Source organism: Loxodonta africana, chromosome 1 (genome assembly GCF_030014295.1).
Source record: "Loxodonta africana isolate mLoxAfr1 chromosome 1, mLoxAfr1.hap2, whole genome shotgun sequence".
Taxonomy (NCBI): Eukaryota; Metazoa; Chordata; class Mammalia; order Proboscidea; family Elephantidae; genus Loxodonta; species Loxodonta africana.
The window spans coordinates 212,485,642-212,512,675 of NC_087342.1; the positions used below are offsets into that span (position 1 = coordinate 212,485,642).

At 38.9% G+C, this 27,034-nt stretch overlaps 1 protein-coding gene across 1 annotated transcript in view; it reads left to right on the forward strand.

The window, feature by feature from the left end:
• The first annotated feature begins 771 nt into the window (after window positions 1-771).
• ZC2HC1B (zinc finger C2HC-type containing 1B) overlaps window positions 772-27,034 on the forward strand; it is a 64,425-nt gene continuing 38,162 nt past the window's right edge. Inside the window, exons 1-4 of the mRNA XM_003403978.4 lie at window positions 772-784; window positions 13,331-13,392; window positions 18,751-18,870; window positions 19,588-19,726. Of these exons, the coding sequence (XP_003404026.1) occupies window positions 772-784; window positions 13,331-13,392; window positions 18,751-18,870; window positions 19,588-19,726 (334 nt within the window). The remainder of the gene's footprint in view (window positions 785-13,330; window positions 13,393-18,750; window positions 18,871-19,587; window positions 19,727-27,034) is intronic.

A 27,034-nucleotide genomic window follows, 5' to 3' on the forward strand; every position in this document is an offset into this window, starting at 1 on the left:
ACCCATGTTCATGTCTCTGTGACTAATGTGTTGTTACCTAGACTGTTGTATAAGAATCTGTGAACACTACCTGCTGTCTGTTGGTTGAGGTTAGGAGCTGAATGGCCGGGGTGGAACCATGTTTAGCAGGTGAGCTGCGTGCGTTATCTAAATTATTAGAAAGTGTCTTCATCTGTAATTGCAGCTTTCCCACAGCTGGTAGATGTTTTCTTTTATTAACTGTGTTATCAGTTCTAAACCTAAGTTATTGTAGAATTTTTTAAAGTGTGTTGTGAAAACCAGTAGCATTAGGTACTCTACCAACATTGATTTAAAAAAAAAAAAAAGCCTCGGTTGAAGAGTTTGTCATTAACAGGAGTAGAAAAATGGAGAGTGTATATTTAAATGCCAACCTGCAGAAGCATAGGTCAGATGATGGTTTAGATTTGGGTTGTACTAAATCTTAAAAGGATTGGCCATTTGTTTGGTAGTTAATCTCATTTGAAATAACTACCAAACAAGACCAACGAGAGTCTTACAGATTCAGATATTATTTTGTCTTGTTGTTAGGTGCTCTTGAGTTCCAACTCATAGCAACCTTATGTACAACAGAAAGAAACACTGCCCGGTCCTGCGCCATCCTCATGACTATTAGCTTGAGCCCATTGTTGCAGCCACTGTGTCAGTCCATTTTGTTGAGGGTCGTCTTCTTTTTTGCTGTAAACTTTGTGAGGACAGGGAATTTACCAAGCATGATGTTCTTCTCTCTGGGAACTGATCCCTTCTGATAACATGTCTGAAGTAGGTGAGACAGAGTCTCAAACCATCCTTGCTATTAAGGAGTATTCTGGCAGTACTTCTTCCAAGATAGATTTGTTCCTACTTTTGGCAGTCTATGCTTTATTCAATATTCTTTACCAACACCATAATTAAAAGGCATTAATTCTACTTCAGCCTTACTTATTCATTGTCTAGCTTTTGCGTGCTATGAGGGGATTGAAAAAACCATGGCTTGGGTCAGGCACACCAGTCCTGAAAGTGACATCTTTGCTTTATAACACTTTAAAGAGATCTTTTGCAGCAGATTTGCCCAATGTAATTTATTGTTTTATTTCTTGACCATTGCTTCCATGTGCATTGATGGTGGATCCAAGTAAAGGAAAACCCTTTTTCCTCCGTTCATCATGATGTTGCTTATTGGTCCAATTGTGGTCCATTTTTGTTTTCTTTATATTAAGGTGTCACCCATACTGAAGGCTATGGATCAAAGACTTTGTCTTGGTGCTATTCAATTTTCATCTTATGGGCTTCCAATTTTACTGCACCTGACCTGAGTGATTTCAGTCAGCACATTATATATTTTGCAGTTAAGGGAATGTGTCTTTAAGCCACAAGCATATTGTGATTTAGGTGGATTATCCTGCAGACATAAAGATTGTAACTTTATTCTGGAGGACAAAATGCTTTCATAATGTGTTGAGTGAGCTGACTGATATTTTAGTCACCTATAACAATGGTTGAGAGCCGTGGTTTGAGAATAAAAGGGCCATGGTAATTGTTGGAAGTCCAAAGAGAGAAGAGGGTTTTTACCTTGAGGACTTCATAGTCTGAAGAGGTAGGGTGTGTGCAGCAAAATATAACTAGCAGTGCCAAGTACCACTCATGCTGGGGATCTTGCTACTTGCTCTTCCCCTGCCGAAGTACCTTTACTGCAGAGAAACCTTCACGGTTGCTGCTCAATTGGCACCTTCCTTGTAGGATTTTTCCTGACTGTTTAATAGCACACATCCCTCCCTTGCATCCTTTATCCTCCATCCCTGCTTTATATTCTCTATAACACCAATTGCCATCTGAGATAAAGCTTGCTTTTCAGTCTCCTCTCACTAGAATGTAAACTTTGTGAGGACAGGGAATTTTTTTGTTCACTACTTTATCCCCAGGTTTATGGCATACAGTCACTAAGTAATATATGAAAGACTGGATAGATGAGAAAGATGATTCAGGAAAGAATTACTTGAAAGGAACAATAGGATCTAGGCTCATTTAGCAAGGGGGAAGACCTGAGGGATCCCAGGTAGGGGGCAAAATCATGAACAATTTGTATGCTGTAATCTTAAGGAGGAAATGCTGGTAAAACTGATTTTGTTTAAGCACTGTCCATGATTGGTTTAAAACCATTTTTCAGGTATTTTAGTACTATTACTTTGCAAGTCAAATTAATTACCATTTGGGCATATTACCTATGCTGCTGTGCTGCATTGTATCCACACCTCCATTGTGATGTCATCAGATCACCCTCTCAGGTGAAGGACAGAGCTCTAGCCATCTCATAGATTTACTGTTAGATTTTTAATACTTAATATGTTGCTTCTTCATGTGGGTTGACACAGGTAGGTGTGCTTTATTAAGCCTGTTGGTTCCAGATATAGGTCAGAAGGAGGTAAAAAAAAAATTGTAATGGCCTTACATTTCAATTTTGAAACTTAGAATGTGTAATAAAACAAATATCTGCCCATTATTCAAGTTAAGAAATAGAACATAGAAGCCACTTGTGGTTCCAATCCCCAATTTCATCTGACTCAGGTAGCTCTTTTGTACTATTCAGACTATTAGTAATTTCCTTACTATTTTTTTTACTACCTCGTTACTTAAACACAGTATCTTATCTAGTTTTGAACAACTGAGAAACAAGTACAAACCTAGCTGTATAGGGCAACATTTGCTACCACTAGATGAAGGTGTCCAGGAGAAGATAGGCTGAACGGTCTGGGTCATAGCGTGTCTTGCACTTCTAGAGTACAAGAGCTCTACGTGGAGATGTCAGTGAGCTAGGTGATGAGCAAATCCTGGGAAACAAGTCACCATGGTTGGGGCATCCTGGGTGTCCTGCAGAAATGTATTCCGGAGGTTGTGTGCTTGTTTTATATTTTCTGCTCTTAAACTCGCCATGGTTTACCTCCATCTCTCAAGATATAAATGTAGAACTTTCTTGTGGGGCAAATTGAGTGTCCTCAGCTAATCTAGACATCAGGATATGAAGGGGAGAGCAGGAACTTCACTGGGACACAGTCAAGCCAAGCACAGAACTTGGGCATGCTATTAGATTACAAAGGAAGTAGATATCATGGCCATGATATCCTTCAACATGTCTGCCTTGAGTCACATACACCTCCAGTCTGGACTGGTTGCCCTCTAGTCCTGGTGCTTAGTTTTCATCTTGGGAATATACTTCTTTCTGTGCTGAATTCTCTATTTCCTGTATCGGGGGGGGGGGGCACATTCTTTAGTAATTCTTGAGATACAGTTGAGAGCTTGCATGTCTGAAAACCTCTTATTCTACTCATACTTGATGGATAGCTTGGCTAGGTATGAAACCCTAGATTGTAGACTATTTTCCCTCAGAATTTTAAAGGCTTTGGTGCATTCATTTCTGTTTTTTGCTCTTTCGGAATCTAAAGTCAAAAATTCTGATTCCTGATACTTTGCATGTAACTAGTTCTTCCTCTAAGTCTGTAGTATATGTCTCCAGTGTATTTCACAATGTTATTCCTTGTTGTAGGTCAATTTTCATCCATTGTGCTGGGCCCTTTCAACCAGGAAGCTCATGTCATTTACTTCCAGGCAACATTTTAAAATTTATTTCCTTCTTGTGTTTTCTACTTTTTCTCTCTTGAACTGTTAATGTGGAATAGGGCCTTCTGGACTGGCACTCTAATTTGCTTATGTTTTGCTCCAATTTTTATGTTATTTTATTCTACTTTTTGGATGATTTCCTTTATTTTATCTTCCAACCTCCTATTGAGCTTTTTGTTTTGCCTATATGGCTTTTAATTTCCAAGAACTTTAATTTTTCTGTAAGTTGCTTTTTTGTTTTAGGCTTACATGTTAGAGACTTTCCTCAGATCTTTTGAAATTCTCACCTGTTTACCATGATTAAGATTGGAGGAAGAAAACACTGAAAACTCTGAATAGGTAACTGGCATTTCATGTCTTGGAGCTTTACTGTCGGGTGGTCTGAGTGGGTTGTTTGTTGGGGGAATCTCCCATTGTCAATATCTTTAGGTATTTTCTCATGGACTAGTTAGAGTCCTGGGTAAGTTTTCATTCTGCCTTGAGAGCAAGGGTCTGGCATAATTCTGTGAGCCAAGTGAGGGAAGGTGGATTGGGCAGGGGAGGGGGGTGTCCTTTGCTTTCAGCATGACTATGCAGGAGATTAATCAGATTAAACTCCCTGTTTTTTTATATAGTATGCATGCCTTTAGCCGTGCTTGGTGTTAACCAGTACATAGACTTCCCCTTTTAATCCTTCCAGAGAGTAGACTTCTGCTACATTGGGGGAAAGGCAGTCACCAGTATCATGGAGCAGGAAAGGGGGTCTAGGAATCTTACCTTCTTTTCAAACAAATTTTACTCTGGTTCTCCATATTTTAGCATCTATTTTTGCACCATTGGTTCTTCATCATATGCTACCTCCTGAAATACTTGGAACATTGACCAATCCTTTTTTGGTGTAGTGACTATATATTGCTTCCATCTTCTTTTGATGTTTCCTGTGTTATTCAATATTTTGCCCATAGATTTCCTTCAATATGCCACTCAAGGCTTGAGTTATACCCCAGTTCTTTCAGCCTGAGAAATGCCAAGCATGTTCTTTATGATTTTCTAACTCCAGGTCTTTGCACATTTCATTATAATACTTTGGCTTCTCAAGCCACCCCTTGAAATCTTTTGCTCAGCTCTTCGTTGTTTCTTCCATTCACTTTATTTGCCCTACATTCAAGAACAAGTTTTAGCATTCCTTTTGATATCCATTTTGGTCTTCATTTCCTGTCTTTTTAATGACTTTATGCTTGCTTCATATATAATGTCCTTGGTGTCATCTTAAAACTCATCTGGTCTTGCAGTCATTAGAGTTCAGTCCATCAAATTGATTCTTGAGATGGTCTCTAAATTCAGGTGGGATATGCTCCAGGTTGTACTTTGGCTCTTGTGGACTTGTTTTTTCTTCAGTTTCAACTTGAACTTGAATATGAGCAATTGATGGTCTACTCTGTAGTTGGCCCTGGCCTTCTTCTGACTGATGGTAATAAGCTTCTCCATCGTCTCTTTCCACAGATGTAATTGATTTGATTCCTGTATATTCCATCTGGCGAGGTCTACATTTATAGTTGCTGTTTATGTTGTTGAAAAAAGAGATTTGAAATGAATAAGTACTTGGACTTGCAAAATTCTATCATGCCACCTCTGGTGTCCTTTCCATCACCAGGCTGTTTTCCAACTGCCAATCCTTCATTTCCAACTTTGGCATTTCAATCACCAATAATTATCAATACATTTTAATTGCATATTTGATCAATTTCACACTGCAGAAGTTGGTAAAAATCTTCAATTTCTTTATCTTTGGCATTAGTGGTTGGCTTATAAATTTGAATAGTAGTCGTAATAACTGGTCTTCCTTGTAGGCGAATGGATATTCTGTCACTGACAGTGCTGTACTTCAGGATAGATCTTGAAATGTTCTTTTTCACAATGAATGCAATGCCATTCCTCTTCAATTTGTCATTTCCAGCATGGTAAACCATATGATTGTCTGATTCAAGATCGCCAATACCAGTTCATTAATGCCTAGGATATCCATCTTTATGCATTCCATTTCATTTTTGATGACTTCCAGTTTTCCTAGATTCATATTTGTACATTCCATGTTCCTATTATTAGTGGATGTTGCAGCTATTTCTGGTCATTTTGAGTCATGCCATATCTGCAAATGAAGATACCGAAAGCTTTACTCCATCCGTGTCACTAGGTTGACTGTATTCTGAGGATGCAATTCTTCCCCAGCCGTATTTTGAGTGCCTTCCAACCTGAGGGGTTCATCTTCCGCCACAATATCAGACAATGTCCCACTGCTATTCATAAGGTTTTCACTGGCCAATTTTCTCAAAAGTAGACCATCAGGGCCTTCTTCCTGGTCTTAGTCTAGAAGCTCTGCTAAAACCTGTCTACTGTGGGTGACCCTGCTGGTATTTGAAATACCAGTGGCGTAGCTTCCGACATCACAGCAACAAACCACAACGTTACGACAAACTAACAGATGATGGTTTTGAAAGAAGAAGTCAGGTTTGTACTGAAGGCATTGGCAAAAAACAAGGCTCTGAGAATTGACAGAATACCAATTGAGATGTTTCAATAATCAGATGAAGCACTGGAGGTACTCATTCATCTATGCCAAGAAATTTGGAAGATAGCTACCTGGCCAACCAACTAGAAGAGATCCATATTTGTGCCCATTCCAAAGAAAGATGATCCAACAGAATGCAGAAATGATTGAACAATACTATTAATATCACATGTAAGTAAAGTTTTGCTAAAGAAAATTCAAAAATGGTCGCAGAAGTACATCAACAGAACTGCCACAAATTTCAAGTCAGAGAAGTGGACGTGGAACAAGGGATACCATTACTGACATCAGATGGATCTTGGCTGAAAGCAGAGAATATCAGAAAGATGTTTACCTGTGTTTTATCGTCTATGCAAAGGCATTCAACTGTGCAGATCATAACAAATTATGGATAATATTACGAAGAATGGGAATTCCAGAACACTTAATTGTGCTCATGCAGAACCTGTAAAGAGACAAAGAGATAGTTGTTCTAACAGAACAAGGGGATACTGCATGGTTTAAAGTCAGGTAAGGTGTGTGTCAGGGTTGTATCCTTTCAGCATGTTTATTCAATCTGTATGCTGAGCAAGTAATCCAAGAAGCTGGACTATATTAAGAAGGAAGTGGTATCAGGATTAGAGAAAGACTCATTAACAAGCTGCAATATGCAGATAGTACAACCTTGCTTGCTGAAAGGGAAGAGGACTTGAATGGCTTACTGATGAGTATCTAAGACCATGGCCTTCAGTATGGATTATACCTCAACATAAACAAAAATCCTGACCGGTGGACCAATAAGCAACATCATGATAAATGGAAAAATACTGAAGTTGTCAAGGATTTTGTTTTACTTGGATCCATAATCAATGCCCATGGAAGCAGCAGTCAAGAAATCAAACTACATATTGCATTGGGCAAATCTGTTGCAAAAGGCCTCTTAAAGTGTTACACAAAGCAAAGATGTCACTTTGAGGACTAAAGTGTGCCTGACCCAGGCCATGGTATTTTTATTTGCCTCATATGCATGCAAAAGCTGGACAATAAATATAGAGGACCGAAGAAATAAGGAGGACCTTTGAATTATGGTGTTGGCAAAGAATATTGACTATATCATGGACTGCCAAAAGAATGAACGAATCAGCCTTGGAAGAAGTACAGCCAGAATGTTCCTTAGAAGTAAGGATGGTGAGACTTGGTGTCACGTACTTTGGACATGTTATCAGGTGGGACCAGTCCCTGGTAAAGGACATCATGCTTGGTAAAGTAGAGGGTCAAGGAAAGAGAGGTAGACCTTCAATAAGATGGACTGACACAGTAGCTGCAACGATGGGCCCAAGCATAACGATTGTGACGATGGCACCGGATGAGGCATTGTTTCGTTCTGTTGTACATAGGGTCCCTATAAGTCAGAACCAACTTGACAGCACCTAACAACATCAACATTCTTTCACCACCCCTACGCTGCCCCAATTCCAGGGGTTTCTGTGCCTTTTGAGGGATCTGCATTGTAAATCTGAATGGTTCTGAGCTCTCCCTTCTGTTTTTGGAAGTGACTTTTGATATAGTTTTAAGTCCTCCAAGTCCCTTACCATGGTCGGTCAGCTTTCCACAGTTTTATCATTGTCTCCTTTTGTTCCTCTCCTTGTGGTTCTTTTTGTCTTTGAAAAAGAAAATACCTCCAGTATAGTGTACTGGGTTTTCAGGGCAAAGCAAAATTAGATGGGGTGTTCCATTTGCCATCCTAAGTCATTAGTCTTAATGCCTTTTTGTGTTTCATGACTCATAAGTTGAGGCTGGTGTGACCTTCCACCACATCTCACAACCACCCCTAGTGCCCCACCCCTGCCTCTGCCGTATAGGGCCATAGGAGGTTTTGATAATTGCTAATATTCTGTTTCCTGGACTGCAAAGAATTTTGGAGTTCTTTGACTTGCTGCAACTGAATGAGAAAACATCTTCCTTTTTCCCTTCTCTACCATGCCTTTGCCTTTGTTAGGAAATGTGGGTTAGTAGGTAGTGTTTCTACAAAGCATTCTTAACTTCCAGCTCAGAAAGAGAAAATCTGATCAGAAGTAGTTAATAGAATTTTTTCAGTTTTATTCAACCCCTATGCATCTTTATGCTTCTTAGAAAACTTTCGAACTCAGACCATTGCAGTGCTTATTTTTCATTGTTGCCATGCTTAGCAAAACTGTTTACCACTACTGCTCTTTTCCTCAGTCTTAAAATTGTCTAACATTATAAACTAATGTTTAAAAATAATTACCATAATAATAGTCTATGAAATATGACCCCAAGAAGAGAGAGTAAAGATAGAGATAGCTAAGTTGATAGTCATTATTTTAGATATTCTCTATCAAAGGCATTCTTTTTATTTTTTTTGAAAGCTACTTTTTTTTTCTGATTTTTAAAAATTTGAAAATGCAGGAAATTGAAGAAAAAACAATCACCTTTATTCTTACCACTCAGAGATTATTCTTAATAATCACTTAACATATCTTTCTCTGTATATATCCTTCTAATCTTTTCAAATGTTTTGTAAAAGATTATGGAGCCCTGGTAGCATAATAGTTGAGAGCTCAGCTGTTAACCAAAATGTCAGCAGTTTGAATCTACTAGCTGCTTCGTGGAAACCCTACGGGGCAGTTCTACTGTGTCCTACAGGGTCACTATTAGTCAGAATTGACAGGATGGCAACAGGTTTATATATATATATATTCCATATATTATATACAGTGGTACATTTATGTACTTGTAAAAACGTGAATAAAAAGGCATCAGTAACATTTTCTGTGTTATTCTCCCACAAATCATTTTTAATACTATATTCTTGTGCAGGGATCAGCAACTTTTTTCTATAAAAGACCAAATAGTAAAATTTTTGGCCTAGAAGGCCATAAGGTCTCTGTCAGGACTACTCAACTGTGTATGAAAGCAGCAATAGATGATACTACAAATGAGCATGGCTATGTTCTCACATAGCTGTATTTACAAAAATAAGCAGCCCCAAATTTAGCCTACTGGCCATAGAATGCTGACTCCTAGTTTTTTGTTTGTTTTTGTTTTTGTTTTTTTAAGCTCTTTGAGATTATAGTTTCACAGAAAGTTGCAAAAATAGTACAAAGACATCCCATCAACATCTTATAATAAAAAAAAATTGCTGTTGAGTCAATTCAAACTCATAGTGACCCGATAGGTCAGAGCAGAACTGCCCCATGGGCTTTCTAAGAAGTAACTGGTGAATTCAAACTGCAGGCCTTCTGGTTAGCAGCTGAGCTCTTAACCACTGTGCCACTAGGGCTCCTACATCACAATAGTACAATGTTAAAAATAAGAGAATTGACTTTGGTACAATGTGTATTTATAGTTCTGTAATATTTTACGTGTAACCACCCCCGCAATCAAGACAGAACTATTCCATCACTCAAAGATCTCCTCATTCTACCCCTGTCCAGTCACCAAAACCTTCCTCTCTCTGCCATCTCTAACCCTTTGCAATCACTAATTTGTTTTCCATCCTTATAATTTTGTCATTTTGAGAATGTTATACAAATAAAATCATACAATATGTGACCTTTGGAGAGCAGCTTTCTTTACTCAGCACAGTGCCCTTGAGATCGATCCAGGTTATTTCATGAATCAGTAGTTTGCTCCTTTTTATGCTGGGAAGTATTTTGCTTATTGAAGGGCATTTTGTTTGTTTCAAAGGGGTTCTTTTAAAGTTTTAGGAATCAACATATTCCATGTGACAGAGCATATGGTAACAAACACTGTAGAGATGACCTCACTGTCTCCATGTTTGATTCTGCTGAATTGGAATTCTGAAAAAAAGAGTTTCATTTCATGTTTCTTCCTTTTTATTTGTCTAGAGCTGAGCCTGTACAGATTAGAACAGCAGTTTGAAGATAGATCACAGAGAACATTTTATGTCAGACTAATAACCTAGACTTACTCTACAAGCAAACAGAGCAATGAAGGATACAAGTGGGAAGAACATAAACAAAGCTGTGGTTTAGGAAGATTAAACCTCTCTTATAGTCCTCTCTTATAGTCAAGCTTCCATGTCAATTTGAAATATACTGCTGGTTCAGAATGTGATAAAGGGAACATCTGTTTCCTGGTCTTCAATTGAATCATATTGTATCTGTCTACCATTATTTTAAACTCACTGAATTCATCAAAACTCACTGATTGAAACCAAAGGTCATCAATCCTCCACAGGCCTCCAGTTGCTTTGCAGGTTAGGATTGATATTTGTTTATATCTACATTTATGTAAAGGAGCCCTGGTGGCACAGTAATTAAACACTCAGCTGCTAATCAAAAAGTCAGCAGTTCAAACCCACCAGAAGCTCTGCAGAAGAAAGATATGGCAGTCTGCTTCCATAAAGATTACAGCCTTGGAAACCCTATGAGGCAGTTCTACTGTGTCCCATAGGGTCGCTGTAAGTCAGAATCGATGGGATGGCAATGGGATTCATTTGGTTTTTGGTATATTTATCTAAATCTGTATTTTTTAATGATGGTTGAATGAATAGTCTTAATACTTACAGAGACCCAGGTTTGAGTCTCAGTGTTATGCTTACTAAGAAGCCCTGGACTCACAGTGGTTAATTGCTCGGCTGCTAACTGAAATGTCAGAGGTTCAAATACACCAGCCACTCTGCAGGAGAAAGATGTTGCAATCTGCTTCTGTAAAGATCACAGCCTTGGAAACCCTATGGGGCAGTTCTCCTCTGTCCTATAGAGTCACTATGAGTGGAATCAACTCCATGGCAATGGGTTCTGCCTACTACCTGTAGTTTCAGAGAATTTACCTAACCTTGAGCCTCTGTTTCATCTGCAAAATAATAATGCTGATCCCATCTCACAGCAAATGAGATTACAAAGGGAAAGTGTTTGGAAAACGGGAAAGTACTGTACTAAGGTCACTGTAATATTCATAAAAATAATCTGTTACTTGAGAAAAAGAGGCAACTGTTTTATAATTAGGATGAGTAGATTTTATTAACAAGTGGGAGGCTGGGATATCCTTGCTTTACAGAGTCAGAAGGCCAAAAGAACAGGGAGAGAGACTGGCATTTCTGTGTTCTGTGACTGGTTGGCACCTATGATTGATGTTGTGATTGGCATTGCAAAATACCATATTAGCTTCTCTGTCCAGCTTATCGTCATCTTCTTGGCCCTTAAATATAAAGTTCTCTAAGGATCTCGCCTGTACTTCTCTTTCCAAGACCTCTTTGTTGATAGTAACTTTTTTTTTTCTTCTTTTTTATTGTACTTTTGATGAAGGTTTACAGAACAAACTAGTTTCCCATTAAACAGTATACATATTGTTTTATGACATTGGTTAACAAACCCACGATATGGGTTCTCTTTTACAAGCTTTCCTTTTCCCTCCTGCCATTTAGTCCTTGCCCCTGGGCTGGTGTACCCTTTTAGTCTTGTTTTGTTTTATGGGCCTATCTAATCTATGGCTAAAGGGTGAACCTCAGGAGTGACTTCATTACTGAGCTAAAAGGGTGTCTGGGAGCCATACTCTGGGGGTTCCTCCAGTCTCTGTCATACCAGTAAGTCCAGTCTTTTTTTTTTTTTTTTTTTCTGAGTTAGAATTTTGTTCTACATTTTCTTCCATCTCTGTCTGAGACCCTTTATTGTGATCCCTGTCAGAGCATTTGGTAGTGGTAGCCAGGCACCATCTAGTTGTACTGGACTCAGTCTGGTAGAGGCCATGGTAGATGTGGTCTGTTAGTCCTTTGGACTAATCTTTCCCTTGTATCTTTAGTTTTCTTCATTATCCCTTGCTCCTGAAGGAGTGAGACCAGTGTTGTATCTTAGATGGCTGCTCACAGACTTTTAAGACTCCAGACGCTACTCACCAAAGTAGAATGTAGAACATTTTTTTATATAAACTGTGTTATACCAGTTGAGCTAGATGTTTGTTGGTACTAACTTTTGAAGTAAAATGCCTTAAATCTTCAAAGCCTAAATCTGTTTCCTTGGCCCTGCTAACTGATAAAACTCAACCTCAAAGTTCAAAGCTGAGGTCATTTTTCTTTAGAAGACGGCTCCGCTTTTGAGTTTCCTGTTTCTATTCACAGCCTACCATCATCTCAGTCCTTTGGCTGATAAAACTGAGCTCAGTCCTTGGGTTTTTTTCTCTCCTTGTTCCCTCAAGGCCTCTTTCCCACAAATCTTGTCCTGTTGTCTGTTCTTTCACCACAGTGTCTCCCGTTTCCTCTCTCCATTTCAGGCCTACATTAGCTTCTTAACTAAACTCTCCCTACCCATCTCACCTTCCTGCATTCACCCTTCCTCTCCTCTGTCACATTAATCTTCCTAAGCCATAGCTCTGTTCATGTTCTTCCCACTTGTGTCCTACATTGTCTCTTGCTTATAGAATAAGCCCAGGTCATTAAATGAATATAAAATGTTCTCTGTGATTTGTCCTCAAATTGCTGTTCTAATCTGTACATGCTCAACTCTAGATAAACCAGAAGGAAGTAATATGAGATGAAACTCTTTTTTTCAGAATTCCATAATGTTTTATTTTTCTCATGACACTTTCCTACCTTAAAGTTATTTATGTACATGCTTCTTCTCTTTTGGTATGCTGGACCCAAGTGTGGTTTCTCTCAATATTTCTGTGGTCATGCATATAGCAGATACTTATTTATTGAAGGAATGATGGGACCTCTAGTAGAAACTCAACTCTTATTTGGCCTACACATTCAGCAAGTATTTATTGAGCACCTTACCATGGGCCAGGCAGTTTGAGGGGATATAGGAGACACAGTCTCAGCCTCTACATTCTACCGGGAATCCCAAAGATGTTACCATTAGGTTATTTGTGACTTTATACTAAGGTTATACTAAGGTATTAACTTTGTACTTAAGTCTAAAGCAAAGCTACCAGGCACTTAGTTTAAAAATATAGTATTAAATAATTATACTCTGTTTGCCTGAAGAATATGGAATTCACTTTTTTAGTGAAGTGTGACGTTTATATTAGGAAAGGAAAACACAGGTGAGTTTACGGAGGGTCTTTCTAAGAGGAGGAAGTTGTTGGCAGGGAGGGAAAAAGGGGGAGTGAGGATATCAAGCTATAGAGGTCTCTTCCAGTCAGTCACTTCTGAGCTGCCAGGCAATCCTGTGATACTAACATAATGTGCTCTTGAATCTTCTGCAGATGGCAATCAGAAACTATTTCCCTGTGAAGTCTGTGGAAGACGCTTTGCAGCAGATGTTCTGGTAAACATAGACATTTTGTGGACGTGTTTCATTGGCGTTAAATGAACTGGAAAGTCAGTAAGGAGGCAGCAGCAGCAGAGATTAAAGACAGATGTGGAGGGAAAGCAAGGGAAGGGGAGAAGTGCATAACCTATGGCTGGCAGGCCCAGTGGACACGGAGGCAGATTGATGCTGCCTCATTCAAAAGAGTACGGATTAAACACTGTTCTTTTACTAAAAAGATGTCAGCTGGTAGTGTCTTGGCACAGCTGATAATCCCTTGAGAGGTTTTGGCTCTTTCTGGCCTTTCCTATAAGCATTCTGACTCATAGTGACCAATGTCACGGCCAAAGCACAGGGAAATTAATGAGTCAAGAGAGATGAGCATTGGATTTTGGGTATCTGGAAACTTGGCTTTTAGTTGCAACTTTGTCACTAATTCTCGAAAGTCCTTTAGCCTCCCCCTGTTTTCTGCTCTGCCATATATAAAGACAGAACCCTCCAATTTCAGGGTTTTGATACAATTTGAACAAAACAATACATGAATGTAGGACCTGTTCTGAGGTCTAATTATTATCCAGATTCAAGCTCGCTGCATTGCTGCATGTCAAGTCCCCTGATAGATGACTATAATGTGGAAGTAAAAGTTTGATTTATTTCAATATTACAGAATAAAACATGTGTTAGGCTCCAACATTATAAAGAGATTCCCAAGAAAGATGATAAAATCTAAGATGATAATCTATTGTTAGTTGAGATATTTTAGATCAAGAAGACTTACCTTAAAGAATTTGGATTATTAGCCTTACCTTGGAACATTGTCTGATATAGTGCTGGAAGATGAGCCTCTCAGGTTGGAAGGCACTCACAAGATGACTGGGGAAAAGCTGCCTCCTCAAAGTAGAGTCCACCTTAATGACGTGGATGGAGTCAAGCTTTTGGGACCTTCATTTGCTGAGGTGGCACAGAAAAAAAAAATAGCTGCAAACGTACATTAATAATTGCAATATAGAATGTATGACGTATGGATCTAGGAAAACTGGAAATTGCCAGAAATGAAATGGAATGCATAAACATCAATATCCTAGGCATTAGTGAGCTGAAATGGACTTGTATTGGCCATTTTGAATCAAACAATCTTATGGTCTACTATGCTGGGAATGACAAATTGAAGAAGAATGATGTCTCATTCATGGTCAAAAAGAACATTTCAAGATCTATCCTGAAATACTACACTGTCAGTGATAGGATAATATCCATACAGCTACAAGGAAGACCAGTTAATATGACTATTTAAATTTAAACACCAACCATTAAGGACAAAGATGAAGAAATTGAAGATTTTTACCAACTTCTGCAGTCTGAAATTATCAAACACACAATCAAGATGCATTGATAATTACTGGTGACTGAAATGCAAAATACGGAAATGAAGATGGATTGGTAGTTAGAAAATACGGGCTTGGCCATAGAAATGACACCAGAGATCGCATGATGGAATTTTGCAAGACCAACGATTTCTTCATTACAAATACCTTTTTCAAAAACATAAATAGCAACTATACACATGGACTGTACCAGATGGAATATGCAGGAATCAAATCGACTACATCTGTGGAAAGAGATGATGGAAAAGCTCAGTATCGTTAGTCAGAAGAAGGCCAGGAAACAACTGTGGGACAGACCATCAATTGCTCATATACAAGCTCAAGTTGAAGTTGAAGAAAATTAGAACAACTCTGTGAGAGCCAAAGTACAACCTTGAGTACATCGCACCATCTCAAGAATAGATTTAATGCATTGAATACTAATGGCTGAAGACCAGAGGAGTTGTGGAATGACATCAAGGACATCACACATGAAGAAAGCAAGAGATCATTAAAAAGACAGGAAAGAAAGAAAAGACCAAAATGGATGTCAGAAGAGACTCTGAAACTTGCTCTTGAACGTAGAGTAGCTAAAGTGAAAGAAAGAAATGAAGAAAAAGAACTGAACAGAAGATTTTAAAGGGCAGCTCAAGAAGACAAAGTGAAGTATTATAACGAAATGTTCAAAGATCTGGAGTTAGAAAAACAAAAGGGAAGAGCATGCTTGGCATTTCTGAAGCTGAAAGAACTGACGAAAAATTCCAGCCTCAAGTTGCAATATTGAAGGATTTATGGGGAAAATATTAAACATAGGAAGCATCAAAAGAAGATGGAAGGAATATACAGAATCACTGTTCCAAAAAGAATTGGTCAATGTTCAACCATTTCGGGAAGCAGGATATGATCAAGAACCAATGGTACTGAAGGAAGGAGTCTAAGCTGTATTAAAGGCATCGGGGAAAAACAAGGTTTCAGGAACTGACAGAATACCAATTGAGATGTTACAACAAACAGATGCAGCACTAGAAACATTCACTTGTCTATGCCAACTGACTGGAAGAGATCCATATTTGTTCCCATTCCAAAGAAAGGTGACCTAGCAGAATGCAAAAATTATCAAACAGCATCTTTAATATTACACACAAGTAAAATTTTGCTGAAGATCATTCAAAAGCTGTTGCAGCAGTAAATCGACAGGGAACTGCCAGAAATTTAAGCCAGATTCAGAAGAGGATGTAGAACAAAGGATATCACTGCTGATGTGAGATGTATCCTGGCTGAGAGCAGAGAATACCAGAAAGATGTTTACCTGTGTTTTATTAACTATGCAAAAGCATTCGACTGTGTGAATCATAACAAATTATGGATAACATTTTGAAGAATAGGAATTCCAGAACACTTAATTGTGCTCATGCAGAACATATACTTAGACCAAGAAGTAGTTGTTCCAACAGAACAAGGGGACACTTTCTGGTTTAAAGTCAAGAAAGGTATGTGTTGGTGTTGTATCCTTTCACCATACTTATTCAGTCTGTATGCTGAGCAAATAATTTGAGAAGCTGGACTATACGAAGAAGGACATGGCATCAGGATTGGAGGAAGACTCATTGACAACCTTGGTTATGCAGATGACACAAGCTTGCTTGCTGAAAGTGAAGAGGACTTGAAGCACTTACTGATGAACATGAAAGACCACAGCCTTCAGTATGGATTACACCACAACATAAAGAAACAAAAATCCTCACGGCTTGACAGATAAGCAACATCATGATAAATGGAAAAAATATTGAAGTTGTGAAGGATTTCATTTTACTTGGATCCACAATCAATGCCCATGGAAGCAGCAGTCAAGAAATCAAATGATGCATTGCAAAATGTTCTGCATCACACTTGGGTGAGTGGTGTCTGGGGTCTTAAAAGCTTGGAAATGGCCATCTAAGACACATCAATTAGTCCCAATGCACTTGGAGCAAAGGAGAATGAAGAACACTGAAGACGTAAGGGAAATATTAGCCCAAGAGACAGAAGGGCCATATAAACCAGAGATTCCATCAGCCTGAGACCAGAAAAACTAGATGGTGCCACACTGACAGGGAACACAACAGAGGAATCCCTGACAGATTGGAGAAAAGTACAGAGCAGAACTTGAATTCACGCAAAAAGACTAGACTTAATGGTCTGACTGAGGCTGGAGGAACCCCCGAAGCCCACTCTTCGAAGATGTTCTGTTAACCTAGAACTAAAACCATTCCCGAAGCCCATTCTTCAAACAAAGATTAGACTGAAATATAGAACATAAAATAATATTTGTGAAGAGTGTGCTTCCTAGTTCAAGCAGATATATAAGACCAAAAGGGTGGCTCCTATCCAGAGGCAGGATGGGAGGGCAGGAAAGGACAAGAGCTGGTTGGATGGACATGGGAAACCTGGGATGGAAAGGGAGAGTGTGCTGTCACATTATTGGGATTGCAACTCGTGTCACATAACAATATATGTGTGAATTTTTGTATGAGAAATTAACTTGAGCTGTAAACTTTCACCTAAAGCACAGTAAAAAAAAAAAAAAGAGGAAAGAAAGAAATCGAATGATGCATTGCATTGGGCAAATCTGCTACTAAAGATCTTTTTAAAGTGTTAAAAAGCAAAGATGTCACTTTCAGGAGTAAGGTGTGCCTGATGCAAGCCAGGGTGTCTTCAATTGCCTCATATGCATGGGAAAGCTGTACAATGAATAAGGAAAATCGAAGAATTGATGCCTTTGAATTATGGTGTTGGCAAAGAATATTGAACAAATCTGTCCTGGAACAAATCCTGGAAGAAGGACAGCCAGAATGCTCATTAGAAGCAAGGATGGTGAGACTTCATCTCACATACTTTGGACATGTTATCAGGAGGGACCAGTCCCTGGAGAAGGACATCATGCTTGGTAAAGCAGAGTGTCAGTGAAAAAGAGGAAGACCCCCAATGAGATGGACTGACACAGTGGCTGCAAAAATGGGCTCAAGCATAACAATAATTGTGAGGATGGTGTAGGACCGGGCAGTGTTTCCTTTTGTTGTATATAGGGCCTCTATGAGTTGGAACCAACTTGATGGCACCTAACCACAACAGCAACAGCCTTACTATAATTGGGGCAAAGGCTGCAAAATGAGGTTGTAGGTTTTTATTTCCCTGGGGAATTAACTGAGGTTAGGGCTTCTTGAAGCTAGAGGAGGAGTTCACAGGCTTTTTGTGTCCTGGTATCCACCAATGTGCTGCCTTCAGTAAGCTGCCTTTGCTTTTGCCAGCCCTGGGGCTGCACCCCTCGAGAATGGGTTTGAGACCTAGAAGGTACCATCTGAAGAAAAAAAGAGGAACCACTAAATGTCAAGTGTGTCTCATATACTCTTGAGTTCCACTTTGTAGGCCTGTTTCTAGCCAAGAGAGTGTTTGATCAAGTGATCTGATATCTCTCTGTCCTTTAGTTTAAAATGGTAGGGTTTGTTATTAGCCAGGTGCAGTGATTTTTATAGAGCCTGTGTTTTATTGGGTTGGGACAAAGTAACTGTATAAATGATAGCAAGGAAAAGTACCCAGATTGAAAGGCAGAAATACTGGTATAATCCCATACTGGCACACTAGCAGACTTTAGAAAGGGATACAGGTAAAAACTATGTGTTGGTTCCCCAGTTTTTGTATTAGAAATGCCATGTACTTAAAGGACTACTGATTGGAATAAAGAGAGCACTGCCCAAGTGGTAGAGTTAAATATATGAAGACAAATTTTAAGTAAAACTCTTTACTGTAGAGGCCTTTCATTGCCCTTGCCCAAACACAAAATTAAGTGATATGGAACATGGATGAGGAAAGCCAGATGGATTTGCTCTGCTGGGACTTCAGAGTTACAGAATGCACAAGGCTCTGTAGGTGCAGCCCTGCCACTGGGCAGTGGGGACCGTGTAAGTAGACCTGTACATTACAAACCTTGTGATTGTGCATTTTTAAAGCACCAACCTCTACTTACCTTTTCTAGGAAAGGCACGGACCCATATGTAGAAAACTCTTCAACAAAAAGCGTAAACCTTTCAATTCATTGAAGCAAAGATTACAGGGCACTGACATTCCTACTGTGAGGAAGGTTCCTCAATCCAAGGTACTATTTGTATCTTTCTTGTTCTCTGTCAAGTTTTAAGTACATTAAAGCCTGTTTCTGGGCTCTCTGTTTGGTATCATTGTTGTTTGGTAGTGAAGTGTAACATCATGCAAGCATAATCCACCTTTACTGTTTTCTTTATCATCTTGCACACTTAAATTTCCAAATGGATTCACATACTTTTTAGACTTGTCAAAAAAGAATCTTGTTTATATTGTCATCAAACCAAAAACCAAACCCATTGCCGCTGAGTCAATTCTGACTCAGAGCAACCCTACAGGACAGGGTAGAACTGTCCTGTACGGTTTCCAAAGAGTAGCTGGTGGATTCGAACTGCCAACCTTTTGGTTAGAAGGCAAGAGCTTAAGCACTGTGCCACCAGGGCTCCATATATGAGTGTCATTAAATCTAGCAATTAACTTGGAAGAAGGTCATTTTTCATCTTATATTTAAGTCTTCCTTTGCAATTTTGTGATTCTCTTTGTTTTTCTGATCTTTATTTTATTTTTCCCTCACTACTGTGACTTTCAAGTTTTTTATTACTGTATTTTCCAAAACTCTTAAAGTATTTCTTTTGAAAAACAAATTTTCCCTCCTCTCCAAATTTCACAGGCCTATTTCCTGTAAATTCAAATCCAATCTTAAAAAAAAAAAAAAAGAATGGAGGTGTACAGTCTAGATTAGTATTGTTTGTTGGTTTTTTTTTTTTTTTTACAGTCCCAACCTGTGAGGAAATCTAACTGGAGACAACAACATGAAGACTTCATCAATGCCATTCGATCAGCAAAGCAGTGTACATTAGCCATTAAAGAAGGTCGGCCTCTCCCACCTCCACCCCCACCATCCATCAACCCAGGTGTGTGGACATTTTGCTTTGCTTTTGACACTTTACACTTAACCAATTGAGGCTATGCTTGACTTTTGGCAAAATCATCATGCCTACTTTCCTGTTATGCACCCTAAAATCTACAACAACAATTGTATAAGAGCAATTTTATCATAAAATTTATCTGATTCTAACTTCTTTTAATTCTGCATAAGGATTCTGTTTTCTTTGAACTCTGCCTCAAAATGAGACTGTGGACCTCAGAGAACACTACTGTACCAAGTGCTGTGCATTGCATAACTCGAAGGGAGGGATGCCATTCACGTTATATTTTTATGGAGATGGAGCTTTCTAAGCAATTCTATAGTAGCTCTGTAGGGTCAGATACCCGCAGCTATTTTTTTTTTTTTTTAAGTAAAGGTTACATAACATAAAATTCAACATTTAAATATTTTACAATATCAACTCAATAGCCTTTTTTACCCCGAATTTTTTATTAAGAAAAATTTCAAGGCTATAGAACGAGAGCAGTAGTACAATGAACACTCATATGCTTTCCATTGAAATTCAAGAATTGCTGACATTGTTGCTATATTTTTTATGCTTTTTTTTTTCTCTCTCTCTATTTTTGGAAGAACCACTTTAAAAGTAAGTTGTAAGCATCATCACATTTTACCCCTAATTGTTTCAGTATGTGTATCTTAAGCGTAAGTACATTTTCCTGTAAACCACAATATTATCATACTTAATATATTGGTCCATATTCATATTTTCTCAGTTAAGAATGACTTTTAAACATATATAGAACACTCCACCCAACAACAGCAGAATGCACAATCGTCTCCAATGCACATGAGTCATTCTTTGGGATAGAACATACATTAGGTCACAAAATAAGTCTCAGTGAAGACTGAAATCATACAAAGTATACTCTCCAACCACAGTGGAATAAAACTAGAACTCAGTAACAGAAGAAAAAGTGGAAAATTCACAAATAAGTGAAATCAGTATGCTAGTAAATAACCAACGGGTCAAAGAAGAAATCACAAGAGAAGTTAGAAAATACTTAGAGAAGAATGAATATAAAAACACAACATACCAAAACTTATAGATGCAGTAAAGGCAGTGCTCAGAGAGAATTTTATAGCTATAAATGCCTCCATTAAAGAAGAAGAAAGACCTATGCCCATCAACAGATGAATGGATAAACAAACTGTGGTATATACACACAATGGAGCATTACACAACGATAAAGAACAATGACAAATCTGTGAAGCATCTCATAACATGGATGCATCTGGAGGACATTATGCTGAGCGAAATAAGTCAGTCACAAAAGGACAAATATCGTATGAGACCACTACTGTAAAAACTCATGAAAAGGTTTACATACAAAAAGATACAATATTTGATGGTTACAAGGGAGGGAAGGGTGGGGATGGAAGAACACCTAATAGGCAATAAGATAAGCAGTAACTTTGGTGAAAGGTAAGACAGTACATAATACCGGGGAAGCCAGCACAACCTGTACAAGACAAGCCCATGGTAGCTCCACAGACACATCTAAACTCCCTGAGGGGCCAAATTGCTGGGCTGAGGGCTATGGGACCATGGTCTCAGGAAACATCTAAGTCAATTGGCATAACAGAGTTTACAAAGAAAATGTTCTACATTCTACTTTGGTGAGTAACGTCTGGGGTTTTAAAAGCCTGTGAGTGGCCATCTAGGATACTCCACTGGTCTCACCCCTTTGGGAGCAAAGAAGAATGAAGAAAACTAAAGACATAAGTCAAAGATTAGCCCAAATGACTAATGGACCACATCTACCATGGCCTCCACCAGACTGAGTCCACTACAACTAGATGGTGCCTGGCTACCACCACTAACTGCTCTGACAGGGATCACAATAGAGGGTACCAGACAGAGCTGGAGAAAAATGTAGGATAAAATTCTAACTCAAAAAGAAAGACCAGACTTGCTGGCCTGACAGAGACTGGAGAAACCCTGATAGACCCTGGACACCCTTTCAGCTCAGTAATGAGGCCACTCCTGAGATTCACCCTTCAGCCAAAGATTGAACATGCCCAAAACAAGCCTAAAGGGGTACACCAGCCCTGAGGCAGGGACTGGAAGGTAGGAAGGAACAGGAAAGCTGGTAATAGGGAACCCATGGTTGAGAAAGGAGAGTGTTGACATGTCATGGGGTTATTAACCAATGTCATACAACAATGTGTGTACTATTTGATGAGAAACATATTTGTTCTGTAAACCTTCATCTAAAGTTCAATAATAAAAAAGATCTCAAATCAATAACCTATCTTAACAACTTGAACTAGAAAAAGAAGAGCAAACTAAATCCAAAACTAGTGAAAAGAAGGAAATAAGAGTCCTGGAAAAAAGCCCATAAATCTATGGCCAATTGATTTTAGACAAGGATGCCAAGTCCACCAGTGAGGAAAGAATAGACTCTTCAACAAACAGTGGTGGGATTTCACCTGCAGAAGAATGAAGTTGGACCCCTACCTCACACCATATATGAAAATGAACTCAAAATAGAGCAATGAACTAAAAATATAAGAGTTAAAAGTATAAAACACATAGAAGAAAACATAGGGGTAAATCTTTAGGACCTTATATTTGGCAATGAATTCTTATATATGACAGCAAAAGCACAAACAACAAAAGAAAAAAATAGATCAATTGGACTTCATCAAAATTAAAAACTTTTGTGCATCAAAGGGCATTAGCAAGAAAGTGAAAAGAGCCCACAGAATGGGACAAAATATTTGGAAATCATACACGTGATAGGGGTTTAATATCCAGCATATGTAAAGAATTTATAGCTGTAACTCAACAACAACAAAAAGACAACCTAATTAAAATATGGGCAAAGGACTTGAATAAACATTTCTCCAAAGAAGGTATGCAAATGGCTAATGAATTCATGAGAAGATGCTCAACATCATTCATTGTTGTCGTTGGGTGCTCTTGGGTCAATTCTGACTCATAGTGACCTCATGTGACAGAACTGCCCCAGAGGGTTTTCTTCACTGTAATCTTTATGAAAACAGGTCACCAGGTCTTTCTCCCACAGAGACGCTGGGTGGGTTTAAACCACCCACCTTTTGATTAGCAGCTGAGAGCTTAACCATTGTGCCACCAGGGTGCTTTCATTTGTCATTAGGGAGTACGATAGCATAGGTATGAGTCAGATTGACTTGAGGGCACACAACAACAACCTTTGTCCCTAACAGTTTACATACCTCAGTTGATTGAAATATTTTTTGGCTCTTCTCAATTGGACAGTAAAGTATCATCTTATATTCTGAGGCTTATTATATTGGGCATTTCTATACAAAGAACCAGACAGGTCTAATGGTGACAAATTGCCTTGATTTTTATTTGTCTTAGAATTTCTTTATTTCTTCAATTTTGAAGGATAATTTTGCTGAGTACAGAATTCTAGGCTGGTGAATTCTTTTTCTTTCAATACTTGAATATTTTACTCCACTCTTCTTCCTTGCATGGTTTTATGAAGAGAAATCTAATATAATTCTTTTCCATGTTCTTCTGTTGGTGAAATATTTTTTCTTCTGGCTCAAGACTTTCTCTTTGAGTTTGATTTTCTTCAGTTCAAATATGATACGCCTAGGTGTAGATTTTTTGGTGTCTGTCCTTGATGTTTTCTGAACTTCCTGGAACTGTGGTTTAGTGTCAATTCTGAAGAATTCTCAGCCATTACTTGAAATACTTCTTTGATTGCTTTCTCCCTTTTTTCTCCTTCTGGTATTACACATATATTATACCTTTTGTAATTTTCCCACAGTTCTTGGATATTCTCTTTCTTCTGTCCAATCTTTTTTCTCTTTGCGTTTCAGTTTGGTTTCTTTTGATATACCTTCGAGTTCACTGATTCTTTCCTCAGCCATCTCCAGTCTACTGATGAGCACATCACAGGCATTTTTTATTTGTTACAATGTGTTTATTTCTCACATTTCCTTTTAATTCTTAGAGTTTTCATCTCTCTGCTTACAGTACCCATCTGTTTTTCCTTGTTCGGTTTTTCCATCAGAGCCCTTAGCGTATCATAGTTACTTTAAATTTCTGGTCTGATAGTTCCAAAATTTCTGCCCTTTCTGAGTCTGGTTCTGATCCTTGCCCTGTCTCTGTAGACTGTTGTTGTTATTATTATTATTTTTGCCTTTTAGTATGCCTTGTAATTTTTTGTTGAAAGCCAGACATGATCTATCAGATAAAGAGATCTGAGGTTCTTTTCAGCTGTAATCCCCTGTAAAGCTTTGTAGATGTTGATGTGGTGGTAAAATGTGGGGGGAGGGGAAGCATTCTATAATCTGTATATTAGGTCTTAGACTTTTAGTGAGCCTGTGTCTTTGGGTTGTGACCTTCACAAATGGTTTTCAGCTTTTTGTTTTGTTTTCACTGCTTAGGTGAACCAGGAAGGCTAAAAGGGGCTGTAGTTGAGTATTTCCCTCCCTCCTTGTCAAAGACTAGAATAGGACTGGGGATAGATAATTTCTTTCCCCCATGTGGAAAGCTGGAGAGGGCTAGAGCAGGGTATTTTTCTTCTTTCACAGTTACACTCTGTTAAAACTCACATTGGCTCAACTTTGGTAAAGTAGTTTTCCTGGGTATCAGACCGTTGTTAAGGAGAACAGGGCACTGTTTCAAAATGATTAGTTCCCCCCCACCCCCCGCCCCTTTACCAGTAGCACAGTGAGATTTTTCTTTGAGTTTCACAGTGAGTACCTGGTCTGGGCTCCTGAAGGTAAAACTCATGAAGGGATAGCCTCCCTCCAAAGCAGGACCACTAGGAGTTTTTATCTCTCAAGCTAGTCCATCTCCGGCAATTAGTCAATACCCTCTAAGTATTTCTACCTGATACTGGGTCCAATGGTGGCAGTGTCTGCCCCTGGTAAGCAGTGGTTCTCTATATCAGCCTGTCTGTTCAGTTTTGGGGCAGCAGTTTAACTTCTCTCAGATGGATCTAAGAAGAGTGAGTGATTTTCAGTTTTTTAGCTTTTGTTTTGATGTGAAAATGGGAATGATGATTTCTAAGATCCTTACATACAGGCAGAAGCCTGCCTTAGCAAGTTTTCTTTGTTAAGTATGAATCGACCAGTTGATTCTAAATTTTATAATGAAATAAAAAAATCTGGAATAGCCAAGATGATTTTGAAAAAAGAACATAAACAGAGGACTTACATTACCTAATGTCAAGAAACCAGTTGCCATCGAGTTGATTCCAACTCATGGCGACCCCATGTATGTCAGAGTAGAATTGTGTCCCACAGAGTTTTCAATAGCTGATTTTTTGGAATTACATTTCCAGAGCTTTCTTCTGAGGCACTTCTGGATGGACTCGAACCTTCAACCTTTTGGTTAGCAGCCCCAAGTGGAAACAGTTGTCTGTATCACTCATGGACTCCACCAGATATCAAAACTATAATGTTATAGTAATCATGACAATGTGGTATTAGTATAAAAATAGATATATTAATTGACCAGAAGACAGTCTAGAAATACAACCTCGCCACAACCATCTACGGGCAATTGATTTTTTACAAAGATGACAAGGTTCGTTTTTTTTTTAATAATTTTTATTGTGCTTTAAGTGAATGTTTACAAATCAAGTCAGTCTGTCACATATAAGCTTATATACACCTTACTCCATACTCCCACTTACTCTCCCCCTAATGAGTCAGCCTGCTCCCTCCATCCAGTCTCTCCTTTCGTGACAATTTTGCCAGTTTCTAACCCTCTCTACCCTCCTATCTCCCCTCCAGACAGGAGATACCAACACAGTCTCAAGTGTCCACCTGATACAAGTAGGTCACTCTTCATCAGCATCTCTCTCCAACCCATCGTCCAGTCCCTTCCATGCCTGATAAGTTGTCTTTGGGAATGGTTCCTGTCCTGGGCCAACAGAAGGTTTGGGGACCATGACCACCGGGATTCTTCTAGTCTCAGTCAGACCATTAAGACTGGTCTTTTTATGAGAATTTGGGGTCTGTATCCCACTTCTCACCTGCTCCCTCAGGGGTTCTCTGTTGTGCTGCCTGTCAGGGCAGTCATTGGTTGTGGCTGGGTACCATCTAGTTCTTCTGGTCTCAGGATGATGTAAGTCTCTGGTTCATGTGGCCCTTTCTGTCTCTTGGGCTCATAGTTATCATGTGACCTTGGTGTTCTTCATTCTCCTTTGATCCAGGTGGATTGAGACCAATTGATGCATCTTAGATGGCCGCCTGTTAGCATTTAAGACCCCAGACGCCACATTTCAAAGTGGAATGCAGAATGTTTTCATAATAGAATTATTTTGCCAATTGACTTAGAAGTCCCCTTAAGCCATAGTCTCCAAACCCCCGCCCTTGCTCTGCTGACCTTTGAAGCATTCAGTTTATCCCAGAATCTTCTTTGCTTTTGGTCCATTCCAGTTGAGCTGACCTTCCGTGTATTGGGTATTGTCCTTCCCTTTACCTAAAGTAGTTCTTATCTACTAACTAATCAGTAAATAACCCTCTCCCACCCTCCCTCCCCCCCCCATAACCACAAGAATATGTGTTCTTCTCAGTTTATACTGTTTCTCAAGATCTTATAATAGTGGTCTTATACAATATTTGTCTTTTTGCCTCTGACTAATTTCACTCCGCATAATGCCTTCCAGGTTCCTCCATGTTATGAAATGTTTCACAGATTCGTCACTGTTCTTTATCAATGCGTGATATTCCATTGTGTGAATGTACCATAATTTATTTAACCATTCATCCATTGACGGACACCTTGGTTGCTTCCAGCTTTTTGCTATTGTAAACAGAGCTGCAATGAACATGGGTGTGCATATATCTGTTCGTGTAAAGGCTCTCGTTTCTCTAGGGTATATTCCGAGGAGTGGGATTTCTGGGTTGTATGATAGTTCTATTTCTAACTGTTTAAGAGAACACCAGATAGATTTCCATTGTACCATTTTACATTCCCACCAGCAGTGTATAAGAGTTCCAATCTCTCCGCAGCCCCTCCAACATTTATTATTTTGTGTTTTTTGGATTAATGCCAGCCTTGTTGGAGTGAGATGGAATCTCATCGTAGTTTTAATTTGCATTTCTCTAATGGCTAATGATTGAGAGCATTTTCTCATGTATCTGTTAGCTGCCGGAATATCTTGTTTAGTGAAGTGAGTGTTCATATCCTTTGCCCACTTTTTGATTGGGTTGTTTGTCTTTTTGTGGTTGAGTTTTAACAGAATCATATAGATTTTAGAGATCAGGTGCTGGTCGGAGATGTCATAGCTGAAAATTCTTTCCCAATCTGTAGGTGGTCTTT